We start from the raw sequence: 27,826 nt of genomic DNA, 5'->3' as shown, positions 1-27,826 counted from the left end.
CACATACAGGATAAAAACACCTTCCTTACTGTATACAGTAGACCACTTTTTCAATGACCATTAGGGATATTCAAAATCATAAAAAAATACATTTAACTACACATCAACAACACCCATTTTGAAGGGGGTTAACACTTTTAGAACACAAAAATAGGTATTTAGAGTATGAATCCTATTCATCAAATTATAAAACAAAATTTTTCATATAAACCCTTTACTTATGTTTGTCAGAAGTCCCAAACCTTTTAGTATATGTTAATGATGAAAAAAAAAAGTGTGGCAGTAGTATTGTATGCTTACAAGCTTGATCAGCCTGGATTTATGAATTTGGGCTATATAACAGAGGTGGGGTATAGGAAGCCATTAAAAAACTTGACAGCTGGACTATGAAGTAAAGTTGGAAGGGGTTGTATTGCTAGAAGGGAGAACAGATGTAAGGTTGAGGTATATAAAGCAAATGTAGATTGAGCTGTAATAATGTAGTCATAGATTTTCTTTAGTTTTGTAAAAGTTTAATTTTATATGTATTTGTCTGTTCCCATAATTTTGTCTTCATTTGCAGAAATTGGCAACTGTGACTTCTCTTCCATTACCCTGTTGTTGTTTTTTTGAGGCACCAGACCTGACGGTGTATGTCTTGGTAGTTAGAAAGCTAATGACAGTGAGAAAGGAAACTTATCAAAACTTAAGGGTAAAGAATAAGAACGAAAAGAGAAATGATGAAAGAGAGAGTGAGATAGAAAACTTGTCAAAGATTAGGGGTAAAGAATATGATGGGTCTAATCACAGTGTTTGTGAGGTTAATATGCCTATTTCACTTACTGAAAGTAACATGTTTGGATGTCAAAATCCAACTGGAAGTTTCACATCTTTATGTCAACCAAGACAGTAGAGAATTAGTGCAACATGTACGCATTTATGATTTCCTTTTAAACAGTCGCAAACTCTGTGTGTTTCAGTAGTGTAAGTAAATTAGTGGAAAACACAGATGACCAATTGAATATGGTCCTGCCTGTACTCGTACAGATATTACTTGGTGCTTGGATATACTCAAGGCATGAAAGAATTGTTGAACAACTCTTCTTTTATGAAAAGGAGGTTTGAATATTAAATGTGAATGAAAGGAAAAAGGTTGGAGCTGTTGAGATGAACTGCTTATGAAGTACATGGAGTAAGAATAATAAATAATTATATACATGAAGATTTGCAGAAGATATGATAAAAAGATTAGAGTAGGATACAGTTTGGTAATGTCAAATGAATTGATGATAATAAGTTAATGAAAATTTCATAACTCGAGAGGTATTGGAAACCAGGGAATGAGAAGGCCTAGGAAGGATTAGATAGGTTGGAAGGTATATTGGAAAGAGCAGGAATACATCCAAGTTGGAGGGGATTGTTGTATTGTATACATCTTCAAAAAGGAACTGTGGAACCTTACTCATAATACACAAACGTCTTACCGTCACCTGAATCATACAATAATGTAAGTATTTTCCTCTAAATCATACAGTATTGCAAGTCCTTTCTATTTAATCATAATACACAAACGTCTTACTGTCACCTGAATCATACAAAAATGCAAGTCTTTTCCTCTAAATCATACAGTATTGCAAGTCCTTTCTATTTAATCCTACAGTAATGAGAGTTCTTCCCTTTAAATTATACAGTAATGAAAGTCCTTTCCTCTCCATCATGCACATTAAATCATTTCCTATCAATCATACAGTAACACCAGTCACTTCCTCTCAATCATAGTATAATCAAAGTCCTTTCCTAAAAATCACACAGCAACGGTAGTCCTTTCAATTCAATCATACGGTATTGTGTGTCCTTTCCTTTCATTAATACAATAATGGGAGTCCTTTCCTCTCAGTCATACTGTTGAGTAATGCAAGTCCTTTCCTGTAAATCATACAGTAATACAAGTCCTTTCCTCATTAATACAGTAATGTGAGGACCTTCCTTTAAATTATACAGTACACTAATGTTGAGTTCCTCCTCTCAGTCCCACTATCTCCAACAACTGACCAATCAAGCAAAGAATAGGCACACAAAACTATCAGCCAACTGCCATTTTTTTTTCTCAATCTGATAAGGACTAAAAGCATCTGGAACTCTGCTGTCTAAATGAAAAATGATAATTACAAGGAATAGGTAGGTCTGAAAAAAAAGAAGGTTCTCCTCCAATAAGTAGATGTTAATTCTTTGCTTAAAGAATAAAGTCAATAGATCTATAAAATGGTAATAAAAATATTATATGTTTTATAAATACAAACTTCTCACTTTGGCATATGCCTGAATGCCTTGTTAGACTTAAAAAATAGATTGCCGAAAAAGCAAGTGAAGAGGTGATTTGATATAAATCAGACTTTATCGGGTCATTTGTAGAATCAAACTGCAGACTATTAATGCTAACTATTTGGAGGGGATGGGAAAATTACTCTCTTGACCATGAAATATGAGGCTTGTACCAATATCTCAAAACCCATGGAAAACTTGCCAGTTCTTACATGAAATACTAATACCCTGAAACTTATTCAGGTAAAAAGAAAATTGAAAAAAATTCCTGAGATCTTCAGGTGTTTTTCTTTGACTGATGTAATATTACTAGTTGTAAGATCACCATGTTTTTTTCATCGTCTTTACCCTTTATGGGATTAGATGTCACAGTCCTTCTAGAGGATAAAAGAGGACAGAGAAGTCATTTCATGTCTGATGCAACGTTGATGGTGATTATTAATACACTTGACCAGCAAAAATAGTGTTTTGTACTGAATGAATTCTCAATTGGCAGATAATCATCATTATTTCTTATGATCATATAAGACTAACAAGCTAAAAAATACCCTACACTTTGCAAAGATGGACCTTTCAAGGCAGAAACCAATAAGAACTTTTAAGGTTTACTCATACTGCACATTTAGAATATCCAAAGCTAAAATTCAAGCTTAAAAACCTCAGTACCAACACTACGCACACAACAAACCTGTGGTTGTGTACGAAAAGACCTACCTGAGGTGTTAACTGGACAAGATTTGCTCAAAATTTAAGAGTAGAAAAAGTACAAAATAATACCCAAAACTCCTTAATTTATGACAAATAATAGAAAAGGGAGAATTATCAGCAAATACAAAATGGACCAACACATGAAGCCCCGAGTAACTTCACTTTGTCTTATAGGTAATAAAGTTGCACTAAATACTTTTTTCAAGCAAAAGCCTATTCAAAAAGAAAATGGGGCTATGGTAGGAAATTAATAAATTTACAATATCTAAGTTATACAGACAGCCTAAAAACTATTTAAAGATGTAAACTCAAAAGCTGGGCTGGATGAAGGTTATGAAATTTAGGCTTTGGTTGAGCTGTGTTGACATCATTACAGACATGGAAACTTTAAGAAAAGCAGCTGGTGCCTATCAGTAAGTATAGGCATATACATGAACAATTGCTCTTCTCATGGCTGAAGGCAAAAGATGTGTCTGGAGTTGTATTAAAACAATTAACGTGTACACGCTAAGCAAAACTGTACACCAAAATTTTAATCTGCTAAAACTTGATACACCAACACGACAGTATTGGCCAGAACACGATAATGTTATACAGAGCTAAAGGCAAGATATGTATAACAATACAACACTCAAGCAAAATAATGACTGAAAAAAAATGAGAACTTATACAAGTCCACTTGTAAAATATACAAACCTGTCAAGGCTCAAGAGTGTTTGGGCACGTTCCCTACCGTCTAATCTAAGCTTTTATAATTTAGAGCAGCTGATTAGTAAATAGTATAAACGTTTGGAAATACCATTTAAGCAATTGAAAAAGATAGAGGTTTGTAATTTGCATGAACATGGACATTAAAACTTAATTATTAACCTAGGAATAAACTATTAGCTTATAGTTAATTCTACTTACTAGTTACTAACTACTGTACCATAATCACTTACAATCTGATACACGCATTTTTTTTTTTACTTTCTTTTCAAATGTTCCCTACAAATAGCCATACCTTAAAACAGTATTACAATTTTATAAATTTGATTTTGGAACATAAATGATCAAAGAAGTGGCTCTTTAATTTTTTTATATGAATGTGAACACAAATCCCAACAGTCTTATAATAAAAGAAAATCATAATGCAATGAAATAAACAAGCAGCACTGCTGACATACTAGGAGCATTAGCTAATATCTATGCCCAGAAGGTCCTGGTGTTGGCAAGCAGCCTTCTTTACAAGCATGGCAAGTGATTAGTCATTTTACATGAATCAAGGATGGTCTTAGCACGTATTACTTACTCAAAACCTTTTCAACTTTAGTTTTGTTACTGCATAAGCAAAGTTAAGAAGTATATTGGCTTATTTAATTTTTATTAGCACAGTATGTTATATCGAGCCCTCTCAAAAGTTTGAGTCCTTACCAACACCAGATCATTAATTTTCATAAGTTTGGATAATTAAATGGAACTGTCAAAATCAAGGTTCCTCATGCCTTTCCACATGAAAAACGTGATGTTCAGATTATCATTATTATTATTTATTATTACTATTACTCACCAAGCTACAACCCTAGTTGGAAAAGCAGGATGCTATAAGCCCAGGGGCTCCAACAGGGAAAATAGCCCAGTGAGGAATGGAAATAAGGAAAAATGAAATAGTTTAAAAACAGTAACAACATTGAAATAAATATTTCCTATATAAATGTTACGAGAATGAAGGAAAAAATTATTATTGATGTAAATAAGTCACCTGCGTGTTGCCCATGAGAAGCTGTTCTTGCCTGCGAACTTCGGCTTCCAAGCGCGCCTTCTCTGCCCTGGCCTCCTCTTCAGCTGCTGCCTGCTCAGCCTCCTAATGCATATACATAATATCCAAGCAGCCTCAGCAGGTGCAGCAACATAATTTTCACTCAAGCTTAGCCACAATCACATTCTCTCACAAACATTTGCTATCAGTAAAATCCTAAAAGTTAAAACTTCTAATTTATGAAGCATAATCAAGCAAGCTACTGCTATGATTATAAACCAGACATATTTGGAAGGGACAAAACTAATCTTTTAATAGATTACTACTTTACCATCAACACAAGCAAAGCCATTTCTGAACGCTTAATTGTCCAGCCTATGGGTATGCATACTTTTAATATTGTGATTCTGTTGCTTTCTTTAATAAAGATTGGAAAAGAGAAGAAATTTCTCAGGGCAATCTTTTAAAGTTGAAAATCAAAGTGTAATATTTATTTACTATGGTTTACTTTAACATAAAGAGATAAATTTCAAACTCTTCAATATTACTGGAACATTTAAAAGTCATTTATAGGATATTAAGCAAGCTGCCAGTTTGTCACTGGATCCAATTTTCTTCCCAAAGGTCAAATAACTCATAATTTCCTTAAATGAAATGGTCAAGATCTCCATTTAATCTGTTGACTACAATTCGTCCAGTTTTCATAAATAAGAGTAATGAACAATTCAACACAAAACCACTAATATCAATTTATGGTAAAAGAAAGTTTAATAGTATGCATGTATATAAATATAAACTGAATAGAAATTATAACATTTTAAAAGTAATTTTTATTTTTCCTAGTTATTCAAAACTGAGTCCTTTAAAATAGGGAAATCTCTACAGCGGAGCTGGAACGTCCGTCAGAATCGTTAACGAGGTGGTTAACAACAGGTGGAGAGTGCAGACGAGTAGCTTCACCCACTCACCAGTCAAAGACTCCTCACATTTGACTTTTCATCTCTTAAAATTGGGAGCCTCCCATACTGGCGGGTAGGAAGTCCCACTAGAACTAAACTGGTTGGTTCTTTTTCTTCCCTGGAAATGCCAGTCTCATTGATCCCGTACAGAAGCGAAGGAGATAACTTTAGCAACCTCCTATCAGCTCATCATAAAGATGAGTAGGTTGATAGTGTCTGGTCACTAACTGGAACCAGAGCACTATACCCTCATATTTAACAGAAGTAGAGGGTCCTGCAGGCTGATCCGAAGATTTACTCTCTTCCCACCGTTCTAACTAGAGGACACCTGCAACATAATTGGGGAATGATGCCAGACCAAGTTGGTAGTTATCAGGGAGGATCTCCAGCACTGGTCAAGGCAGGCTGCTCTGGAGATCTACTCATTTTCCACAAAAACGAGCATTCTGACTATAGAACAGCACATGCAATGTAATCAGGAACTGATGGTGGACCAAGGCAGTAGTTATGAGGGTGGATCTCTCGCACCGATCAAGGTAGAGACTGAAATGCCTCATACTCTTTCCTCTGATTGAGGTAGAGAGGAAGCATTGACCATGTGCCTAAGGCTTCTTTACCCATGGCCATCATTTGTGTACAAAGACAACATCGAAAGGGGCCATATCCTCAACACAGGATACCACAGTACTGTAACCTCACCCAAAGAAAGAGCAGCAGATTTTCGTACAAGTAGGAAATGTGAAGGCTAGCATCCTAGCTCTTTTAACAAGTGGCCAACGGGTGTGAAGGGCAAGCTGGAGCTGTGCACCACTGTCTTATCTGAACCCAGGTTGTAGACCCCTCCGGTCATGACATGAGGCCACAATCCTGACCGCTGCATTGGCATTGGGAGGTCATGGGACCACCCACATGTCATCCAACTCCACCAACCCCCTGACGAGGAGGTGATGTCGTCAAGAGCCCTATTCTTGTGACTACGACTGGCCCTAGATTTCTTCAACTTCTTATTCTTCTTGGGAAAAAGTCAGAATCAGAAATGGAAGGAGGAGAAAGAGGAAGAAGAAAGGAAACAAATCAGTTCTTTCGCTTGTATATCAACTTTCTCGTCAGGATCTGCAAGCAAGGTAGTTGAGGTACAAGCGTCCAATGGCGACGAAGTTCGCCCAAGAGGAAAAACCACATGGGTTACACCACCAAAACTGGTTCACCGTCTAAGAGGGAAAGGTGAAGGAAAGTGCCCACTCTCTTTTCCAACACATGACCGACAGAGGATGGGTATCGGGGCCATGCACCTCTGTCCTACCTGGCTAGCCAGGGAAACCCAGGTAATGGCCCCGGGGGTGGTGTAGGGGGCTGTAGTCTCAGTGGGCCATGCACTAACCTGAGAGGCGTGGATCAGCTCAGGGGCATGCATTGGCTAGGGGGTTTGTGGGGTTGTGTGTGTGCATCAGCCTAGGGAGGGGCATGCACTGACCGGCACGGGAGACAAGGTTTTGCATTGGCCTGGGGATTAGTGGATCGACCAGAGGCATCGTGGACAGCCCAACGGGGTAGTGAAATAGATGGGCAGGAGGGTGTTGTGCATCATCCCAGAAGACCATGCATCAACCACCCATGGAACCTGGTGTGTTCACCTCTCCTGAAAAAGAAGGGGTCTCAACAAGAGCTCTATTATTTGGACTACGACTAGACTTCTTGGACTACTACTCCTCCTTCACAGAAGAAGCTTCAGAATCAGAATTGGAAGAGGTAGGGAAACAAATTACTTCTTTTGCTTACCAACTTCTCCTCAGATTCTGCAAGCAGAGAATTCCAGGTCTAAGCAACCATGGAAGGTTACCTTCTTCTCAATATAAAATATAGGATTGTCCACTGTTCAGATAGGAAAGGTGAAGGAGAGAGCCAAAGCTCTTCCAACAGAGGCCATTAAAAGGTGGACACGGGCACCTTTGTCCAACCTAGCCCTGAGTAGCAAGGGAAACCCAGGTCATGTCCCACTTAACACTGAGTGGCAGAGTTTATGGCCCAGGGGCACAGTCCCTACCCCAAGCATCGGCCCAAGGGGGCTGTGTCACAGGGCCATGGCACCATGCCAGGAACTACCCAAGGGTCGTCCACCAACCACTGAAGGAAAGGCATTGTCGTCAAGAGCTATTTTGCAACTATAACTGGCCTCAACACGGGATACAGCAGTACCCTGTTTAGAGAAGCGATCAGTGTCCACAGTCCAGTTAGGAAAGGTGAAGGAGATAGCCCAAGCTCTTCCAAAATAGAATCATATAAGATGGACAAGGGCCAGCATGGGGCCGTGCACTTCTGCCCCACCCTGCTACTGGGTGACAAGGGAGATAGGGCTGCAGCCCAGCCACGTACAATGCACTGGGCTGAAAACCACGTAAGTGTCATCACAACCCATCTTTGCCTGAGAGAGAGGTAGACGTCAAGAGTACTATCTTGCGACTATGACTGGCTTTCCTAGACTACTAATACTTCTCTTTCTTTTTCTTCTTCTTCATTGGTATTACCACTATGGTCACCAGGGGAAAGTAGTATTACTACTCGCTCCTTCAAAAAGACATTTAGGGTCTAACTCCAAGACCTAAGAAAGGTTTGGCCTTCTTTAGGTCATTCATCATCGGTGGTCTGCAAGAGAGCTAACAGCACATGGAGTATAACAGCCATATCACACACCACAAAAACCAAAAAAACTCCATGAAACAGTTAAGAGTTCTCCCTGCTCACAAAGCATATTCCTTGGGCCTAAGAAAAAGTTGTATACACATAAGCTTCAGTGAACTGTGTACTTGATGAGGAGAGCAAAGTACTAAACAATCTCTCATGGAATTGATGGGCTTACCAGAATATACCAGACATTTCAGCCTTCCCACTCCTCAACGAAATAAAAACTATCACCAGTTTAGCCATAATCTGATGCAGTTTCAACACATTCTTGCTTTATGCCACCATTAATACGAAGCTGCATTATCAACCATTCAAGCTAATAGGTGAATAAAAAAAAAAAAAAAAGAAAGAAAGAGAGAAAGATTAAACAGCCTTGGACATGATACAAAAGTACTTGTTGCAGCCAAAGACAAGTCTTTGACAAGTGGATGGGCAAGACTACTCTCCTTCACTCACCACCTGTTGTTAACTACTTTGTTAACGATTTCAACAGCCATTCCAGCTCTTCTATAGACATTTCCGTATTTCAAAGGACAAAAGGTTTTTATATGAGTAGGAACAAATTACTACTGTAATTACAAATTTAATATATTTTCTTGATAACGTCCACATTATATTTCCTTGAGTACTTGAAGTAATTTTAAAGTGCCAATATAAAATCATCTCATTATGTTTATGCTATAGTTTAAAAAAGTGCACTGTTAGCCAAGAAATGAATCATTAAAAGGTAAACGTAGTGTTTCATCGCCCTCTTTGATAAGTATTTGGTTAACTATGCAGTATCAGTATCCACCAGGCCCAATCTTTACATCTTTTATTCTATGACTAGACATAAATAAAAATTCTGGAGTATCTAAAATGTTGAAACTGTTAAGCTACCTAATTCTTACAAAGGAAAAATTCTCCATGATGAGCCAACACGCTTTCTCATCAGACTTGTCGTCTCATCTCCACAACAAGGTTTTTCTTCACCAGTTTAGATACCGTATTCTAAAGCAGATCAGGGCATTCCAAATCACAGTTTTCTTCCTGTCTTGTAGACATTCTCTAATCTCAAGGACTTTTGTGTCTATTGGAACTTATTACTTTATTATTGCTTCTGATTGTCTAGAACCTACATCTTTATTACAGCAAGTTGAGTTGACCCCTCTATCGTCACACTTCCATAACATCTTGGTGTCTTTAGAACCTGCTATTGTGTGTTGTTATACATTAGGAAACAAAGACCCAATATACCAAGATATTCTAAAAACCTGTGCCTCTGTATTAGTTAGCAATATGAAGCTAGGCCCTCGAAAGCAGTCTCATCCATTTCTTGGCTAACGAACACTGAACTGGACCATATAAGATAAAAAACGTTGTTTGTAATTTTCACAAGTGTATCTATTTCTCTAATTGGAAGTAACAATTAGGAACAATGCATTTGAATGCAATAATCTGTTGTTCCAACAACATTAACAATAATAAAAATCCTAAGGCTATAATTATTTGCAACCATCCTTTTCTTTAAACATGAATGTACTAGGATATTTCTGGATAAATTATTCCCTGTTCAGAAATTCTGCTTCAATAAGCAATTTATCAATAAAATACATAAAAAAAAATTCAAGTTTGTGAATACATACACAGAGACTAATAAAGTATCAAGAAAAACATGTTACCCTAAAGTGAGATAAAAAAAACTTGGCATACATGTTATAAGAAAGATAATAGTATTAAAAAAAGAGTTAGCTTTCACATTGATGAATATTGATATCGTTTTCAAACCACTTACTTCTCAGTTGTCAATAAATAGTAAGTCTTTAACTCGAGACAATTCCTACCCAAGTGACTTCTGACTTTCCTGTTACCTACTATGCAACTTCAATATATATCTTGCCCTTGGAAAAATTATATCTAGTTATGATAGCAATACAAAATAGAAAAAAATTTACTTAAAAGAAATGTAGCTCAAAATAAACCATTATATGAGACCACATGCTAACAAAATATAACATAGGATCACATAAGATTAATCATATCCTGAAGTATGATAACACGAGCTCAAAATGTCCCTTGGATGAGTTTGAGAAAAAAAAATATATATAATGCGTAATTACATGAGCAAAATTGGATGCCTAAATCATCCTCAAAATGAAAAACATTTCTATTCTGTACAAACTGGTTATCTTACTTATGCCTTGAAGCCAAAAAACCAGAAGAGCAAAATACTGAATTCCAAGGGAAAGTACAAATGAGAACGATGTTGCCTACGTTCCTGATCAGCCTCAGATATCGAGGAGTGTTATTATTCCCTTCATTCCAAATGTGATTAGCAATCTACTAACAGATAAAGCGAGCCCAAGGGATAAACTTTTATGAATAACAAATAAAGGGATTGGGAGGAGGTGAGCTCCCCACTGCAAAATCGTACTGGGGGTTACTTTCTCTCAATCCTTCGGGGGCAAAATGTAAGCGTAAAACACAATAATCAAATAGTCTCTATTTGTATGCTACAGTAAGTGGAATAATCATAGTAGCTCGATATACCAAGGATATGACGAAATTAGAGCACTGGGTATCCATCTTGTTCTAGTCAACAAACAAAATAATAAAAATTGAAGGATGGTACGTTCTTTGAGAATTTAAGTTACATTTTAAGCAACCTACATGTAACAAATTTAGCACTTAGCTATTTTGCCAATTTTGAGACTTTAAAGCATAAGTAAAATAGGGTTCGTTTACTGTATAGATTAAATTATTCTGTGAGATTGTAATGCATAAGAAAGTAGTTCTATTCACTACCTATCTTTCCATAAGCAGATATTCACAATGTTAAACTCCTTTCACTTTAAAATAGCAGTGTTGACTCCTGAGAAGAGACAGTACTAACACGGTATGATTTCTTCCTTACTATGCAAGAAGAACGGAAATGGGCGTAGGGTTTTAATAAAAAATGACCATTCTTTGGAGGTTTCAATAGAGTTCTAACTCAATCATAAGGTGCATTTAAAAAACGAAAAGTCTATGCAAGTTAACGTAACTTCATAACTGATTCTGCAATCTCATTACCTTATGAGTCCTTCCAGCATAAAAATAATGAAAATATTTCAAGATATTGATCTATGCATTTTCTTTTTTCAAAGTTAAATGCAGTAGTTTTGAACTTGCCAATATCAGGAAAAGTTGATTTTTATAAAGGTAAAATTGTCATTTTCATATAATCCCAATTCTTATAAAAATGGGTTTAAGATGAAATCATTTAAATTTGAGAACATAATAAAACCAATCAAATGAGAAATTATCCAAGAAAATATATTTCAATTTATGAGGTTCAAAAGGTAAATAATTCTTCCTTCACGCGTTTATAACAGCTATAAAGAAAGAACTTCAGATTTTAGAAAATCCTCTGAAAGTTTCCACCTCAATTGAAAATCTAACAAAAAATGTAAATTAGCAGATATCTACATGACTGCCCACCTTACAAGACTCATTTTACTATCAGATTACTAACATTGAAGATCAACAAAATGTATTTTCTATAATATTGTTACGACACTTCTACACTAACTAAAAATTACCATGCTGGTCTAGTTCTAAAAAAGGCAATTCATCTTTTATTCTAATCCAGTACTAACTATAGGTAATGTCAGGTAAATCATACTGTATCTTACTTTCCTGGCAGTCTGCGTTTCCCAGTAGTAACTATCTAATAGATTTTCACCTTCTCTCTTGATTAGAATTTGATAAAAGTCCTAATTAACTACAAATCCTAAAATAATTCTAAATGCAAATGGTATACAAGGAAGATGAAGCCCTGGTTCAAGTATTTACAAATAGTAATAGATCTGTCCCATGGCATTTTCGTACCGACCTCATACGATGAATAATAAAATATTTCATCATCAAAGCATGATCTAACTGTTATTTTTGACAACTACTAAAAATAACTTATGAAATGTACTTACTGTGCTTGACAACTACTAAAAATAACTTATGAAATGTACTTCCTGTGCCCTCAATATATGATTATAATGAATAAAAATGAGTTAAAAGTATTGTTAGAACGGTATACGAAGAAATTTAACAAGCAAAAAAAAAAAAAAAAAAAAAAAAAAAAGAAACATTATCTAACCATATCTCTTGGAATTAGCCTTAGTCCTTTCTGCATAGACATAAATAACCAGTTAATGACAGGTAGATGAATAATACTACTTCCTTTTTTTACAATTCTCACATTGCAAAATATTTTCATTTAGCTGCATAACATGAACCTTAAACAAAAATTAATATGTATAAACATGATTTCTGAAACATCAAACAACAAAAAACTCATCTTTAGCAATATCAAAGGCGTTAAAGAAGATGATGCTGTCGTTACCACCATAATGTTACTGACTGATAAGATGAAACTGGCATTTTATACTCTCTGAAAAGGAAGGAGGAGGCGGAGGGCGAAGAGGAAGAAGGAAAACCTATTACAGAAACATATAGTACAGTGGACTCTCAACGTACATGGATCTATCTTGCAGAGTTTCAGCTTTCTGCAGTGGCCCATAACAACTATGCAAAATTTCTCAAAAACTATAGCACTGTGAATAGTGTCGGACAGTAAAAAACGGAGTTCCATAATTTTCATGCTCAGATATTGTAAGCAATGCTGTATTGAAGCTTCTTGGCAGATTCTTTTTTATCCCTAAATTACTGTATAACCCTTACCCTCTATTACCTTTCAACTCTTCATTATACATTTATCAAGTTTATTAAAATTACAACACTATTCTTTTCTGGGTCGACCTGTGACGGCCGGCGAAAAAGTACTTCTTTATACTTTTTCTGATATAAATCTTCCAAATATACCAGAGAAAATTAAAAGCATGGAATGCAGAGGTTACAACCCTCGCGACACCAACAAGGTGCTCGCGCGAGGGTTGTAACCTCTGCATTCCATGCTTTTAATTTTCTCTGGTATATTTGGAAGATTTATATCAGAAAAAGTACAAAGAAGGACTTTTTCGCCGGCCGTCACAGGTCTCTCCCCAGAAATAGACTTTTCCTTCGTCAAAATCCCTTTTTGACACATTTCCCCCCACATTGATAAATAAATCCATTGAGCAATTCTTATGAGTATATAAATTTTACCAACAATTTCAATATAACATTTCAATTAAGTTACTGTAGTCTCTTTAAAGAAAATTTATATATTTCATTAACAATTTCAGGCTAAAATCAAAATTCCCACTACGCACTATGTTAAGATGCTTATGTCTACATAGGTTGTGTGCCCACTGTGCTATAATGTGATAATAAACGACTAAACTGTACCCTATGGTAATCGTGATGCTCTATCACAGCTCACCATAGTACTGTACAGTACACTACACCATAATAGAATATATAAAAAAGAAGTAAAATAAAGTATAGCATATAAGCATTAAAGTTTGAAGCTTTGAACATGACAAAGTAAAACTTACATTAAAAAAGCAAATACAATTTCATCCTAAGGATAAAATCAAGAAATCTAAGTTATACTTCCTTGTCTTGATGAATCAAAACAAACAATATAGAGCATCAACAGCAGTGAGTCAACAAAGCACACAATATTATACGTTTCAGCAAGTAAGTCTTTCTTCAATAAGGTGGAAGATAAATTTCACACCAAAATATTTTCTTGGTTTCAGATAATAGATATATATAGTGTAAGATTGCTCCTACATCTATCAAGAAATCTAAGGTAAAGCTGAGGTTAATTCCCCGAATTCCTTTATATGGTGATATGTTAACTGTAATAACACTTCGAATATCTATTACTTGAAAGTCTGGAGTACTGCCAGTGAGGCAAATATGTTATTTTCATTAGTAAAATAAATTTTTGAATATACTTACCCGATAATCATGTAGCTGTCAACTCCGTTGCCCGACAGAATTCTATGGAGGGATACGCCAGCTATCACAATACTAGAAGGGGGTGTACTTACCAGCGCCACCTGTGGCCAGGTACTCAAGTACTTCTTGTTGACACCTCCTCAATTATTCCTCGGTCCCACTGGTTCTCTATGGGGAGGAAGGGAGGGTCAATTAAATCATGATTATCGGGTAAGTATATTCAAAAATTTATTTTACTAATGAAAATAACATTTTTCAATATTAAACTTACCCGATAATCATGTAGCTGATTCACACCCAGGGGGGTGGGTGAAAACCAGTGTACAAGATTAAAGGATAGCTAAGTATCCCATATTTCATATAACAGTTATCTCAAATAACAATGAAATAATAAGTACCTGGTAAGGAAGTCGAATTGAACCGTTACTCTGTCTCTTTTTTAAGTTCGTCTTCCTTACTGAGCGCAGCGTTCCTCTTGGAGGCTGAATCAACCCAAAGGTGCTAAAGTATACAGGGCTGCAACCCATACTAAAGGACCTCATCACAACCTTTAACCTCGGCGCTTCTCAAGAAAGAATTGACCACCCGCCAAATCAACAAGGATGTGGAAGGCTTCTTAGCCGACCGAACAACCCATAAAAAGTATTCAAGAGAAAGGTTAAAAAGTTATGGAATTATGGGAATGTAGTGGCTGAGCCCTCGCCTACTACTGCATTCGTTGCTACGAATGGACCCAGGGTGTAGCAGTACTCGTAAAGAGACTGGACATCTTTGAGATAGAATGATGCGAACACTGACTTGCTTCTCCAATAGGTTGCATCCATAACACTCTGCAGAGAACGGTTTTGTTTGAAGGCCACTGAAGTAGCCACAGCTCTCACTTCATGTGTCCTTACCTTCAGCAAAGCAAGGTCTTCTTCCTTCAGATGAGAATTTGCTTCTCTAATCAGAAGCCTGATGTAGTAAGAAACTGAGTTCTTAGACATTGGTAGAGAAGGCTTCTTGATAGCACACCATAAGGCTTCTGATTGTCCTCGTAATGGTTTTGACCTTCTTAGATAGTACTTAAGAGCTCTAACAGGGCAAAGTACTCTCTCTAGTTCGTTCCCCACCATGTTGGACAGGCTTGGGATCTCGAACGACTTAGGGTAAGGACGGGAAGGAAGCTCGTTTTAGCCAAAAAAACCGAGCCGCAAGGAACATGTAGCCGTTTCAGATGTGAAACCTATGTTCCTGCTGAAGGCGTGGATCTCACTTACTCTTTTACCTGTTGCTAAGCACACGAGGAAAAGAGTTTCTAATGTGAGGTCCTTAAAAGAGGCTGATTGGAACGGTTCAAATCCTGATGACATTAGGAACCTTAGGACCACGTCTAGATTCCAGCCTGGAGTGGACAACCGACGTTCCTTTGAGGTCTCAACAGACCTAAGGAGGTCCTGTAGATCTTTGTTGGAGGAAAGATCCAAGCCTCTGTGGCGGAAAACCGCTGCCAACATACTTCTGTAACCCTTGATCGTAGGAGCTGATAGGGATTTTACGTTCCTTAGATGTAACAGGAAGTCAGCAATCTGGGTTACAGTGGTACTGGTTGAGGAAAACTGCATTGGCCTTGCACCAGCTTCGGAAGACTTCCCATTAAGACTGATAGACTCTGAGAGTGGATGTCGTCCTTGCTCTGGCAATCGTTCTGGCTGCCTCCTTCGAAAAGCCTCTAGTTCTTGAGAGACTTTCGATAGTCTGAAGGCAGTCAGACGAAGAGCGTGGAGGTTTGGGTGTACCTTCTTTACGTGAGGTTGACGCAGAAGGTCCACTCTAGGAGGAAGAGTCCTGGGAACGTCGACCAGTCATTGCAGTACCTCGGTGAACCCTTCTCTCGCGGGTCAGAGGGGAGCAACCAACGTCAACCGTGTCCCTTTGTGAGAGGCGAACTTCTGAAGTACCCTGTTGACAATCTTGAACGGCGGGAATGCATACAGGTTGAGATGGGACCAATCCAGCAGAAAGGCATCCACGCGAACTGCTGCTGGGTCTGGAATCGGAGAACAATACAAGAGGAGCTTCTTGGTCATCGAGGTAGCGAATAGAACTATGGTTGGCTGACCCCACAGGGCCCAAAGTCTGCTGCAAACATTCTTGTGAAGGGTCCACTCTGTGGGGAAGGCCTGACCCTTACGGCTGAGGCGATCTGCCATGACATTCATATCGCCCTGAATGAGCCTCGTTACCAGCGTGAGCTTTCGATCTTTGACCAAATGAGGAGGTCCCTTGCGAACTTGAACAACTTCCTCGAATGAGTCCCTCTCTGCTTGGAGATGTAAGCCAAGCCTGTGGTGTAGTCGGAGTTCACCTCCACCACCTTGTTAAGCTGGAGGGACTTGAAGTTTATCAAGGCCAGATGAACTGCCAACAACTCCTTGCAATAGATGTGAAGTGTCCTTTGCTCCTGATTCCATGTTCCCGAGCATTCCTGTCCGTCCAGTGTCGCACCCCAGCCCGTGTCCGATGCGTCCGAGAAGAGACGGTGGTCGGGGGTCTGAACAGCCAAAGGTAGACCTTCCTTGAGAAGAATGCTGTTCTTCCACCACGTTAGAGTAGACCTCATCTCTTCGGAAACAGGAACTGAGCCCGTCTCTAGCGTCAAGTCCTTTATCCAGTGAGCAGCTAGATGATACTGAAGGGGGCGGAGGTGGAGTCTCCCTAACTCGATGAACAGGGCCAGCGATGAAAGTGTCCCTGTTAGACTCATCCCCTGCCTGACTAAGCATCGGTTCCTTCTCAGCATGCTCTGGATGCATTCTAGGGCTTGGAAGATCCTTGGGGCCGACGGACAAGTCCGAAAAGCTCGACTCTGAAGATCCATACCCAAGGAAACAATGGTCTGGGATGGAACGAGCTGAGACTCCTCAAAATTGACCAGGAGGCCCAGTTCCTTGGTCAGATCCATAGTCCATTTGAAAATCTCCAGACAGCGACGACTTGTGGGAGCTCTTAAAAGCCAGTCGTCTGACGGAGCCGGACACAAGATCATGATACTGCTGCACAGTCTGTAAACTGTCAATCATGGGCAAGCGAGGAAGTACAGTGACAACCCGAATCTGTCTAGACTATCTGGGTCGTACAGACAACTCCTTAACGGGTTGCTGAGGTTGCCGCACTGCGTCACAACAAGTCCCTTCTGTTGGTTGTTGAACGTCTTCCCCGTGACACATTGACTCCGTAAACAAAAAATCCTCTAACAAGGACTAAGCTTGGACTGCATGTCATGCAACACAGCTCAAGGTCTATGGGAGCAGGTGTGGTAACAGACGGGATTAGCGGCTGAAGTGGAACCATTACCTTCCCTGTAAGCATGTAATGCTTAAATAAAAGTCCATAAGAGGTTATGCAGCTAAAGGCTCCCTCCAAATGACAGAGTCCTCAAGGGAATATCAGAAGGAGGGAGAAAAGAACTTTCTCATCTACAGGGACCTTATCCTAGAAAAGCTAAGTTCTCTGAGTGAGGGTTCACTGGTGTAAAAGCAGCAGACTAGAAGGCAACGTTATGAAACTGCTTGACAGTCTAGTGAGTTGGCAACAACCCAAGATATGTTGAGAAGCATGCGGTAAGGTATGCAGAGCATGATGAATGCAGAGTATGCTGTATGCAGAGCATGCTGTATGTAGAGCATGTTGTATGCAGAGCATGCTGAATGCAGAGCATGCTGTATGCAGAGCATGTTGTATGCAGAGCATGCTGAATGCAGAGCATGCTGAATGCTGAGCATGTAGTAAGCAGAGCCTGCTGTAAGGAAAGCAGAGCGTGTGCATGGCGTTTAACATTCTTAGAAATTCCATGACCAGTGCTAGAGTGCTTTATGCATGCTTGCATGGGGTTTAAAAATCAACATAATGTTTACCTTACATTCATAACTCATGATTCATATTTTTGCCATGGTTTGAAAATGGAGGTAAGGTATGCTGAACAGCAGAGTCAGAACGAGCTGGAACAACAACAGTGGAAGGTGCAGAAAGTTCCTGTTCCTGTGGAATGAGTGGAGCGTGAAGAGACCGAGGTTGCGCAGAACAAGGTAAAGTTCCCGCAAGCAGAGGTGTCTGAGGTGCAGGAACAGGGTGCACGGGTTGAGCTCGGTGCAGCAGCTGAGGAGACTGACTCACAGGTGGAAGAGGTTGTACTTCCACCGAGAGTTGCACCACCGGTGGAGCAGCCAGGGGAGGAGGAGGAAGAGAGGAGTAATCCTCCTGATCCCAAACCGAAGGTTGCCTTAAAGAAGGCTGAGGCTGAACAACACTGGGAACAGCGAACACAGAAAGAGGTTCAACATCGTACGCCTGGCAGAAGGTGCTGCGACTGGGTGCAGCGAGTGCAGGCGGGTTGAGCACAGGCTGAACGGGTGCAGGTGGAGGTGCAACACTCTCAGCCCGACATTCACGCAACAGGTCCGAAAGCTGTGCTTGCATGGACTGTAGTAGAGTCCACAACATCGTACGCCTGGCAGATGGTGCTGCGACTGGGTGCAGCGAGTGCAGGCGGGTTGAGCACAGGCTGAAAGGGTGCAGGTGGAGGTGCAACACTCTCAGCCCGATACTCACGCAACAGGTCCGAAAGCTGTGCTTGCATGGACTGTAGTAGAGTCCACAACATCGTACGCCTGGCAGATGGTGCTGCGACTGGGTGCAGCGAGTGCAGGCGGGTGCAGCACAGGCTGAACGGGTGCAGCCGGTTGGTGCACCACCGGTGCAGGCGGGTGCAGCACAGGCTGAACGGGTGCAGGCGGTTGGTGCACCACCGGTGCAGGAGGAGGAGGAGGTGCAACACTCTCAGCACGACACTCACGCATCAGGTCCGAAAGCTGTGCTGCATGGACTGTAGTAGAGTCCACAACATCGTACGCCTGGCAGGTGGTACTGCGATCAGGCGGAGCGAGCATAGGCGGGGGGGAGTGTAGGCGCACTCTCAGCCCGACAAAATGATGACTGAGGAGAGTCAGAGCTAACCCAATGACTGCATCCGGGTTGTTGAACTTTACTTCGTACGTCTGGCATAGGTCTGGACTTTACGTTTAAGAGGTCTAGAGACCTGAGACCAGCGTTACTCTGCCTTATTTTCTCCTCTAAATCTCTTCTGCAGACGAGCAAAATAAGGGCTCAATCGTCTGCGGGTGGGAGTGACGGTCTCGGTAAGACACGCCCACAACCACCGAGGATACTTCTGTACGCCGATCAAGGCCTGCCGAACCCTTTTGCCCTTCGACATTGCTTCTCCCCTGGGCTTGGGAGCTTGCAAGAGGTCCCGGACTGGGAGGACGACTGGCGCGCACAAAAGTACCCTCACGCATAACACTGACATCAATCACTTATCACTTTGATTTCTGTTTGCACTTATTTCACTGAACTCGAAACTTTAAGTGGTTTGTACCTGAAACACGCAATTCTATCCTTCTCAAAAGTTAGTAATTGCGAAAACAGAATTACAATGTAACAGAAAAATCTAATGAAAGAAAATTCAGTGGCTGGAAAGAGACTAAACACTAGATCACTCTAGAAACGTTTAGTTTCTTCCCCTAAAGAGACTAGGGATAAGAGCAAAACGATAACGACGTTACTCGTACGCCTGGCAGGCTTGAGGGAAACGTTTATCCTCTTTCTCCCTCCGTCTCTATCTCTCTCTCTCTCTCTCTCTCTCTCTTGACTTAGAACCTGAGAGAAGAGCCCAATCATATATATCGTTAAAACATATTATTGTTAAAGGAAAAAACTGAAATATTTCCCAAAAGTTCCTTATTAGGATCAAAACCATTAAGTTAAGAAAGAATGAACAAAACGCTAGACACGGTTACTCTTACTGCAATGTGAAACCGTGAACATTCTTTCTCTATCGTAACGATAGAGTGCAAGTTGAAACGTTCTGAACGTCAACAACTGCCGAGACAAACAAAACGTTAGTTCAACTTTGAAAAAGTACGAGACTATCAAAGAAATTCTTTCAAAGACCTTAAAATAGCATAATATGTTAACAGGTAAAACCGAAATGACGGACTCACGATAATTAACTTCGGTACCAAGAAAAGACCGCCTACTATTAGGAAGGTCGAATATAAACAAATATAAAAATTCATTTTAATAAGTTTATAATAAAAGGAAGTTAATCGAAGAGGCCTATAAGAGGCGGAGAGATATAAAATAAATCTATAACTTTTGTTAAGCAAAATTAAGAAAGAGAGTCTATACTCTCTTAGACACCAACACTTCCGTCTAAGGGAAGGGTCGGCCATTGAAAGGTGAACGAGAGTTCATACTCTCTCGTCACCAAAATTAATCAAATTAATTCCAAAAGCTAACTAAGCTAATATAGAAGTTTTCCAGTAAAGCGACAGCCGAAATCAAAGAGAAATACTTCACCAAAGTCGTGAAAATACTCCAAGAACATAAGCGTATCCCAGAACGTCTTGTCAGAAGCACGACAGAGGAATAATTGAGGAGGTGTCAACAAGAAGTACTTGAGTACCTGGCCACAGGTGGCGCTGGTAAGTACACCCCCTTCTAGTATTGTGATAGCTGGCGTATCCCTCCATAGAATTCTGTCGGGCAACGGAGTTGACAGCTACATGATTATCGGGTAAGTTTAATATTGAAAAATGTAAATATCTGAATATCATAAGTAACAGAATTTTAATAATAAAATTAGTTATTTCTATACTCCCCTGGTGTTCTCTCTGTAAGCATGGTTTTACCGACAATTACACCCAAACTATAAAACTTCCTTTTTTTTCTTTCTATAGACTTATCCCTCTGGTAAAGTGCTGTAACGATGCAATCAAGTGGTTAATAGCAACCATTGATGGACTGTTCAACCCTTAGTTGAACATATTGTACATTGCATATCGGTGGCAATTTTCTCTTTTCTTTGCTAAGAGTAAGAAACACATGTGCATATATTTTGGTATATTTAGGCTAGATATAACCCTTTGATAATCATATAAAATCCATTAAAGAACAAACTACAATTTAAAGGAAAAATTTTATGATTATAGTTGTAAATTTATCATAGACAAGTTCTATGGCACTGTATTTTGATTATATTTTAAAATATAACTATTTAGAAAAAATATGAAACCAAATTGAATGTTATAGCTCAAATATTATGGCCATTAAGCGATTTAAAAAAAAAGAAAAAGAAAAATCCCAGTTTCTCGCTAGCACTAGGGAGCCAAGTTCTGGGAACAAACAACACTAATTAACTGCGTAGTTGTCAAAGAGTTAATGCAAGTAGCACATCTGCATATTAATGATCCATGAGAAAGAAACAAAACGTTAACTAGCATAAAGAAAGCGAAGATGTTTTTGTTTCGTGATATAAAATTCAATGTATAACGACGCAATGATTTACCAATTGGGAGGAAGTAAAGCAAGATTATTCATGCAGGCTACTGGACATGTATGCTACTGATACAATCAGCGAAAACCTTGCCATTGGATTTTTTGACCAGCTCCTCAAATCTAGGCAATTATGATGATGAACTGCATATTAGAACATGCTCCTGTAGCAGGTCATTTCTGTACTTTGTCTTTGTGACTGTGAGGGATGAAAAACCTACCTCACACAAGAAAGTTGTAGAAAAAGGGAAGGAGTGCTTTTAGGTCTGCACCTCAAAGAATCTTTGTACACTTTTACCAAAAATGAGCTCAGTGTTTGCCTTTTGAAACTGTAATAAAGTAATTAATAATTTTGAATCTCAATTAGCTGCTACTGTAGCTTGCTGGTGTTTGCAATTTCTTCAGGGAGGTATTCAGCTTCTTGTCAAAGGAGTTTCTAATACAACTGTATTTACTTCCATTTTCTGGAATGGAACGATTAATCTCTGCAATTAACTTGGATATGTATTGCACACTGTTACAGACTTGGTTGAGAGAAAAACATTCATCCTCAACAAGTACATTCAAAGGGACAGTCTTTCAAGTTTTTATTCTATTCAACAACAACTTAAGATTTCCTTTGAAAGCTGACAGTTTCTCAGATAGCCCAACTAATGTCAGATCACGACCTTGCATTGAAAAGTTAAGGAATTAATATCAGCTAAAATAACTGCAAGATAAGCTCCTTGCCTCAACCAAACTGAATCCAAGAATTTGTGGGTCAATAGCAGTCTCTTTTCAGCCAGAGAATTCTAATTCTCAGTCAGCAATTTAAACAAACACTGTAGCACCTTCTCTAGTGACAGCCACTTAACCTCAGATTGGTATACTATATGTATATGTTCAGAACCTAAATCATAGCATCACATTCTACAACTCTTGTGATAATTTCTGATTAGCAAGATTTATAATATAAGAGTATTGAAGAAATAATAAGCCCATAAAGTTATAAGTCCTTGGGGACCTAACTTTGGGTTGCAACCATGGGGATAAGAATCAATGCATTAGTCTACTGAAAGGAAAGAAAACGGAAAATCTTTTAGTTTAAAGGGTAAATACCGATAAAACTGAGCTTCTAGAGAGAATTAATGTGAACATCAGTGGAGGTTCATATAAATAATTGATGGTACTGGTAGTTTTAGCATAGCTAGTGTTCATGTTGGTTACATACTTGTCATATTGGCTCAAGTGACGTGTGTGTGGTTGATAAATGGGTGAAGCAATTTTGTGCATTCTAATTTTAGTATTTGGTTAACTTGCCAGTAACGCTATTCTTATATAGTCAACAGCAAAAATAAAAGTAAGAGCCAGGTTTCAACTTGAAAGGAATTCAACTGATTCAATGAATGATGAGATATGACTGCTTTTGTTTGAATGCTTTTACTTAACCCTCTGGTGACAAAATTGCTGTCAGGCTTATAACTTTCGGCCAGGGAGATATGACGTCATGCGTCAACCTACTTATGTTGACGTTTCATAGAATAACTAACAAATGAAAAAAGATAGAAAGAAGCTGAAAATTGAAGCTGAAAATTGAATTAGAAAGTTGAATGGATGATGCCACAGTGTATCATTGGATCCTCAGAGGGTTAATAAATATCAAACTGGTAAAAGCTCTTGGTGAAGAAAAGAATTAATCATGTCTCTCCCATTACATTATCAGCCAATACAATAATGGACTCTGCTACCAAACTACCGATTGAAAACAAAATACTAATCCTTTCTCGTAGTAACAAGAACTAAAACTCTACCATCTATTAGTGGCGAAAAAAAAGTGATTATGTACTGTGTTATGGTGCTGCTAGGAATAAAACTCCCGAATTACCTACCTCCCAAAATACAAAATATGGAGAAAATTAAAACTTTTGGCTATAATAACTCCCAAATTTCTTACAATTAATATATCAATAATGAAACCCACCGATGTAAATAAGCAAAGCATTATGCATCAAAGCCAAGCTAAATCAATGTTCTGTTTCAGTTATGAAACGTATTAAGTCCTTCGGTTTGAACACCGTAATTAAATTTCTCTTTTTGAACGAGAGCAAGCAATCATGCTCTACTTAGCGATGCTCTTCTCACAGCAAAGGAAGCAACATTCACATACTGTCCACTAAAATAAAGCTAATGGTCACAACCAATGCATACAAGAAGTAAAAAATCTTACTTAAAAACAGATTAAAATCTCAAATTTGAATGCTTTCATTGGACTCGAATTACACACATCTTTATCACAGAAGACAGTAGCAGCTATCTATGAATAGGCGACAAGCTACAACTCATAGAAGATTAGCTTTGTGATTCTTTCAGTTGCATCTCACGGCTCCACTGTACAACTGGCATTCTCACAATTTTGACAAGATAAACCAAATTATGTTCAAACTTGGGCAATCCTAGGAAAATTTCAACTTCCAGCTAGTAAAGATTTTTCATGCTTTCTTGTGTGTTGGTCCAAAAAATCCTAAAACAGTAGCACTTCACTTTAAAGGGCACTTAAGTAGTTAATAGTCAGTAGCGTTTACTTCATTCATGTATTAGTTACTATTAGGACTTTCTAGCAAAAGCTAATTGGTTGCAGATGATCTCGTCATGATAAGTATCTTTTAAATTTATGGCAACATGTACGGAATAGTTTCCAAGTATGAACCTGTAATAAAACTCCTTCTTTATCTAGATGATGGAAACATATGACATTCATTTGTTGCAGATTTCACATAATTAAATACAAACAATATATCAACATTAGTTCCGACATGTTTTACATTCAAATTGAATCATGAATAATAAACAATAAAGCAGATTTTTAAGAAAAATAGTGGTTACAAAATTTACTCTGCATTTGAGAATAACCTCCTCTAGCAGTTTGAGCTAATTGGAAAGAATATGGTTAATTGGACCTTGATAAAGTGAAGTTCTACTCAAATATGGTGAGTATTTCAGCTTTTGTGACCATTTATCATTTCTACAGCAAGGAAGGTACAGTACTATACAATGTGAGTTTCAAAACTCCCAATGAGTTCTACACAACCTAAGTGAATGACGAACTGTAAATATATTCAATGAAGTCTAGTTTCACTTTGCTTTGTACTACCGAGACTGATAGAAGGCCTCCTTAGCATGAAATAGAACCCTAAGCCTTACTCCTTCTAGGTTTATATCATTCTCGACAGACTTGCCACAAGAAACAGATTATGTTATGAGGATGGAATTTTGCTCACTAGAAAATGTGTTGTTAGGTTGTTACTGTACTCTTTTGATTATCGATAAGAAACAATAGAAAACTACCCTCAGAAATTTCCTTCATTCTTAATGAGGGATAACCAGCCATATTAAAAGCAAGCAACAGAATTACAAAATAAAAAAAAAAAACAATAAAAACCAAAACATAAAAATCTAAAATCTACAAAAAAAAAAAGGTAAAAAATTAAGGATTTCTTAAGGCAGAGGTTATATAACTTTACTGTCATGTGAGACTCATAATTCCACATACACAACTCACAATATGATGCAAGTCAATTGTGGAATTGCTCACATGATCACATTTGTATTAATTTATTACTCTGTTAATATATACATATACTGTATCATGAATTATAATGATAATATTAATATAAGTAATTGTACTTTATAATGTTAATATTAATAAAGAAATAACAACAGATCTATATATACTTACAACCTCAGCTTATATATGGTAATTTTGCTTACTTAAAAATCTATTCAATGTACATCTATCCTTCTATACTTACTGTACATTCAAAGTATCTTTACTTCATTAAAAACTACTTAAAAGATTTAAATTCAAACTTGAGGACTGACCTATCTGACAAATCTGCTAAGATAACAATACTACAAATTACTTAAATAAAACAACCCTGAATTATATTTAACTGTTGCTTACTTGATCATATCATTAGAAAATTTTGATCAGAACAATTAAAAACAATGTGGGGAATGCTACATGAAATTTGACAACCTACTTGGATAGTGTTTAGTCAGGCAAAATTTTAGGAAATTTTTCTTCTATATTTATTATAATTTATTCTGGATAGAATTAAGATTTTTTACATATTTTTAACATTTCTTTTATCAAAAGACCTGAAAATATATTTACAGAACTATTAAGTTTCAGCATTCCAGTGAGAAAATCTATGGATAAAAAATCTAAAGAGAATTGCAATCGTATAAAAATCTATTCTAGTTCACGTGGCTCAAACCATGCAGTGTCACTCTTCGCTAGTCTAAAACCATTAGCTTATCTCACAAAAGACACTTAATAAAAGTTCACTTCCTCCTCTTCTCTATGGGACATAACCAAACCCAGCTCCTCTTCCACATGGAGTTATCAATTTGGCCATCCAAAATAAGTTATTTTAATGCCCTAGCATTCACCAAGATGATATACATCTTGAAATTTTATGGTATTTTATGGAGGGATTATTAAATGGTTAAACAACTATAGAATGCTAGAGATTTTACAGGTACTGGCATTTAAAGGGAGCCTAGAAAAATCTAATTATGATGGTAATAATAGTGACTGCAAATGAATACTGCATCCAAAGATCTAAAACAAAAACTCTGGACCTTTATCAACTTGGTTATCACACTTACCTGCTTCTGCGTCTTGAAATCCTCCTCGTCTGTTTTCCTCCTCTGCATCTCTGCGTCCCTGAGGAAAGACGCCTATGAAATACTGACAATATTTGGTAGGAGACTTGTGCATAACAACCGCTAACCTCCCTCAGATTGCTAACAAATTTGTTACCTTTTAGGATCAAATGGCCATCTTTTCATGGGTGGTTAAAATGTAACTTCATGATACTTTTATCTTACATGAAGACATTGATAAAATTTGTCATTAAAATTCAAATAGCATATTTTCACTTTCCACATTAAATTGAAAAAACCTATACATTTCCTATATCCTCCACAAAAACACCTTAGCACCTAAAGACCCAGATCCTCGCTGACAAGATGCTTAAATGACTATGAGATCTAGACTACAGGGTGAAAAAATAATTATTTTAAAAGGTTGAAATTCATATGGGTTACTTGAACCAGCAAGACGCTATTATTAAATGACAGGCAGGTTTGTCTAAACAACTACAATCTTGCTACTTTTATAGGAAATACAACCAAGATTATTAAGCAAGACAGAACTCAAAGTAATTGGGTTAAGTAGCCCTATGGTTTATCAAAATACTTTACAAACTAGCTACATTAATGTGATGGCTATAAACTAGACTCTGGTTTTAAAAGCGATGACTTTTAAGGATATCTCTTGAACTGAATGAATGTACAAGCTAGCTTAGGTAAGAAACTATCTTAATTACATTTGAATGAGGGAAATCTCATGGAACCAGCACTCTGGGTTATTTAGTACTAAAAAGGTCATGCTGATCATACCTATAACCACCCGCCACCAAAATATGAGCCGTGTGAAAGGGCTACTGTACTAACTACACATTCAGATATCTCACCAATCAGGAAAATATTGCTCTGCTAACTTTTCACTCACAATTCTACTTACATACTTTGCATATCAGACAATTTGCCGGTAAAAAGTGAAAAAGGTTTGTAATTTGCATGAGTCATCTGATTTACCCTAAATTTAAGTCATTATGAAAGAGAGTTAACTACAAAACCCAATTATCAAAAAAAAAAACTTCACTGCACAAGATCAGCAAATAATGTACTCAAAAATATGAAATTAAGTTACATAACTCAATTACAGGTACATAGTACCGTGAAGTGATTATTAGCAATCCGTGTATACGAAAATGGAAAATTTACTTACTTCTTTTGAAAATCATCTTGCCTTTCTTCTTCCTGCAATTGTCTCTGGATATCTTGTTTCCTTCTCAAAGCTTCTTTCTTTCTTTCCTCCCTCACCTTTTCTTCCATTTCATTTTGTTTGCGGATCTTCTCCTCAGCCTCCTGCTGCAATTCAAGCTGCTTGTTCCTCTCCTGGAGGATGACAGCAGTGTCTCCCTGAAGCCTTTTCTTCCTCTCCTCTTCAAGTTGCTTTAATCTTTCCTCTTCCTGAGTTGATGCCAAGTTTTCAAAGTGGGCACGGAGGTTGAGTGCTCTCTCGCTCTCTGAATAAAAAGAGGTGTCGATAATTATTGTACGATTTTTTTTAATTTACTAAGCATTTACT

At 38.0% G+C, this 27,826-nt stretch overlaps 1 protein-coding gene across 9 annotated transcripts in view; it reads right to left on the bottom strand.

Annotated features, from left to right (window-relative positions):
* Positions 1-27,826, bottom strand: part of LOC137642400 (src substrate cortactin-like) — a 94,938-nt gene that overhangs the window by 21,005 nt on the left and 46,107 nt on the right. For 8 of the 9 annotated variants that reach the window (XR_011044769.1, XM_068374931.1, XM_068374934.1 and 5 more), the window contains 3 exons: positions 27,464-27,764; positions 26,278-26,335; positions 4,751-4,852 (listed from right to left, as the gene is read on the bottom strand). Coding sequence is in view for 8 of the 9 variants with exons in the window: in XM_068374931.1 (XP_068231032.1) it covers positions 4,751-4,852; positions 26,278-26,335; positions 27,464-27,764 (461 nt within the window). In the remaining variant the exon portion in view is untranslated. The remainder of the gene's footprint in view (positions 1-4,750; positions 4,853-26,277; positions 26,336-27,463; positions 27,765-27,826) is intronic. The other variant, XM_068374933.1, reaches the window with a different exon arrangement.

The sequence above is a fragment of the Palaemon carinicauda genome, chromosome 6, assembly GCF_036898095.1.
Source record: "Palaemon carinicauda isolate YSFRI2023 chromosome 6, ASM3689809v2, whole genome shotgun sequence".
Classification (NCBI taxonomy): domain Eukaryota; kingdom Metazoa; phylum Arthropoda; class Malacostraca; order Decapoda; family Palaemonidae; genus Palaemon; species Palaemon carinicauda.
Note: the sequence above shows the minus strand (reverse complement) of the source record. Positions and strands in the feature narration are given on the sequence as shown.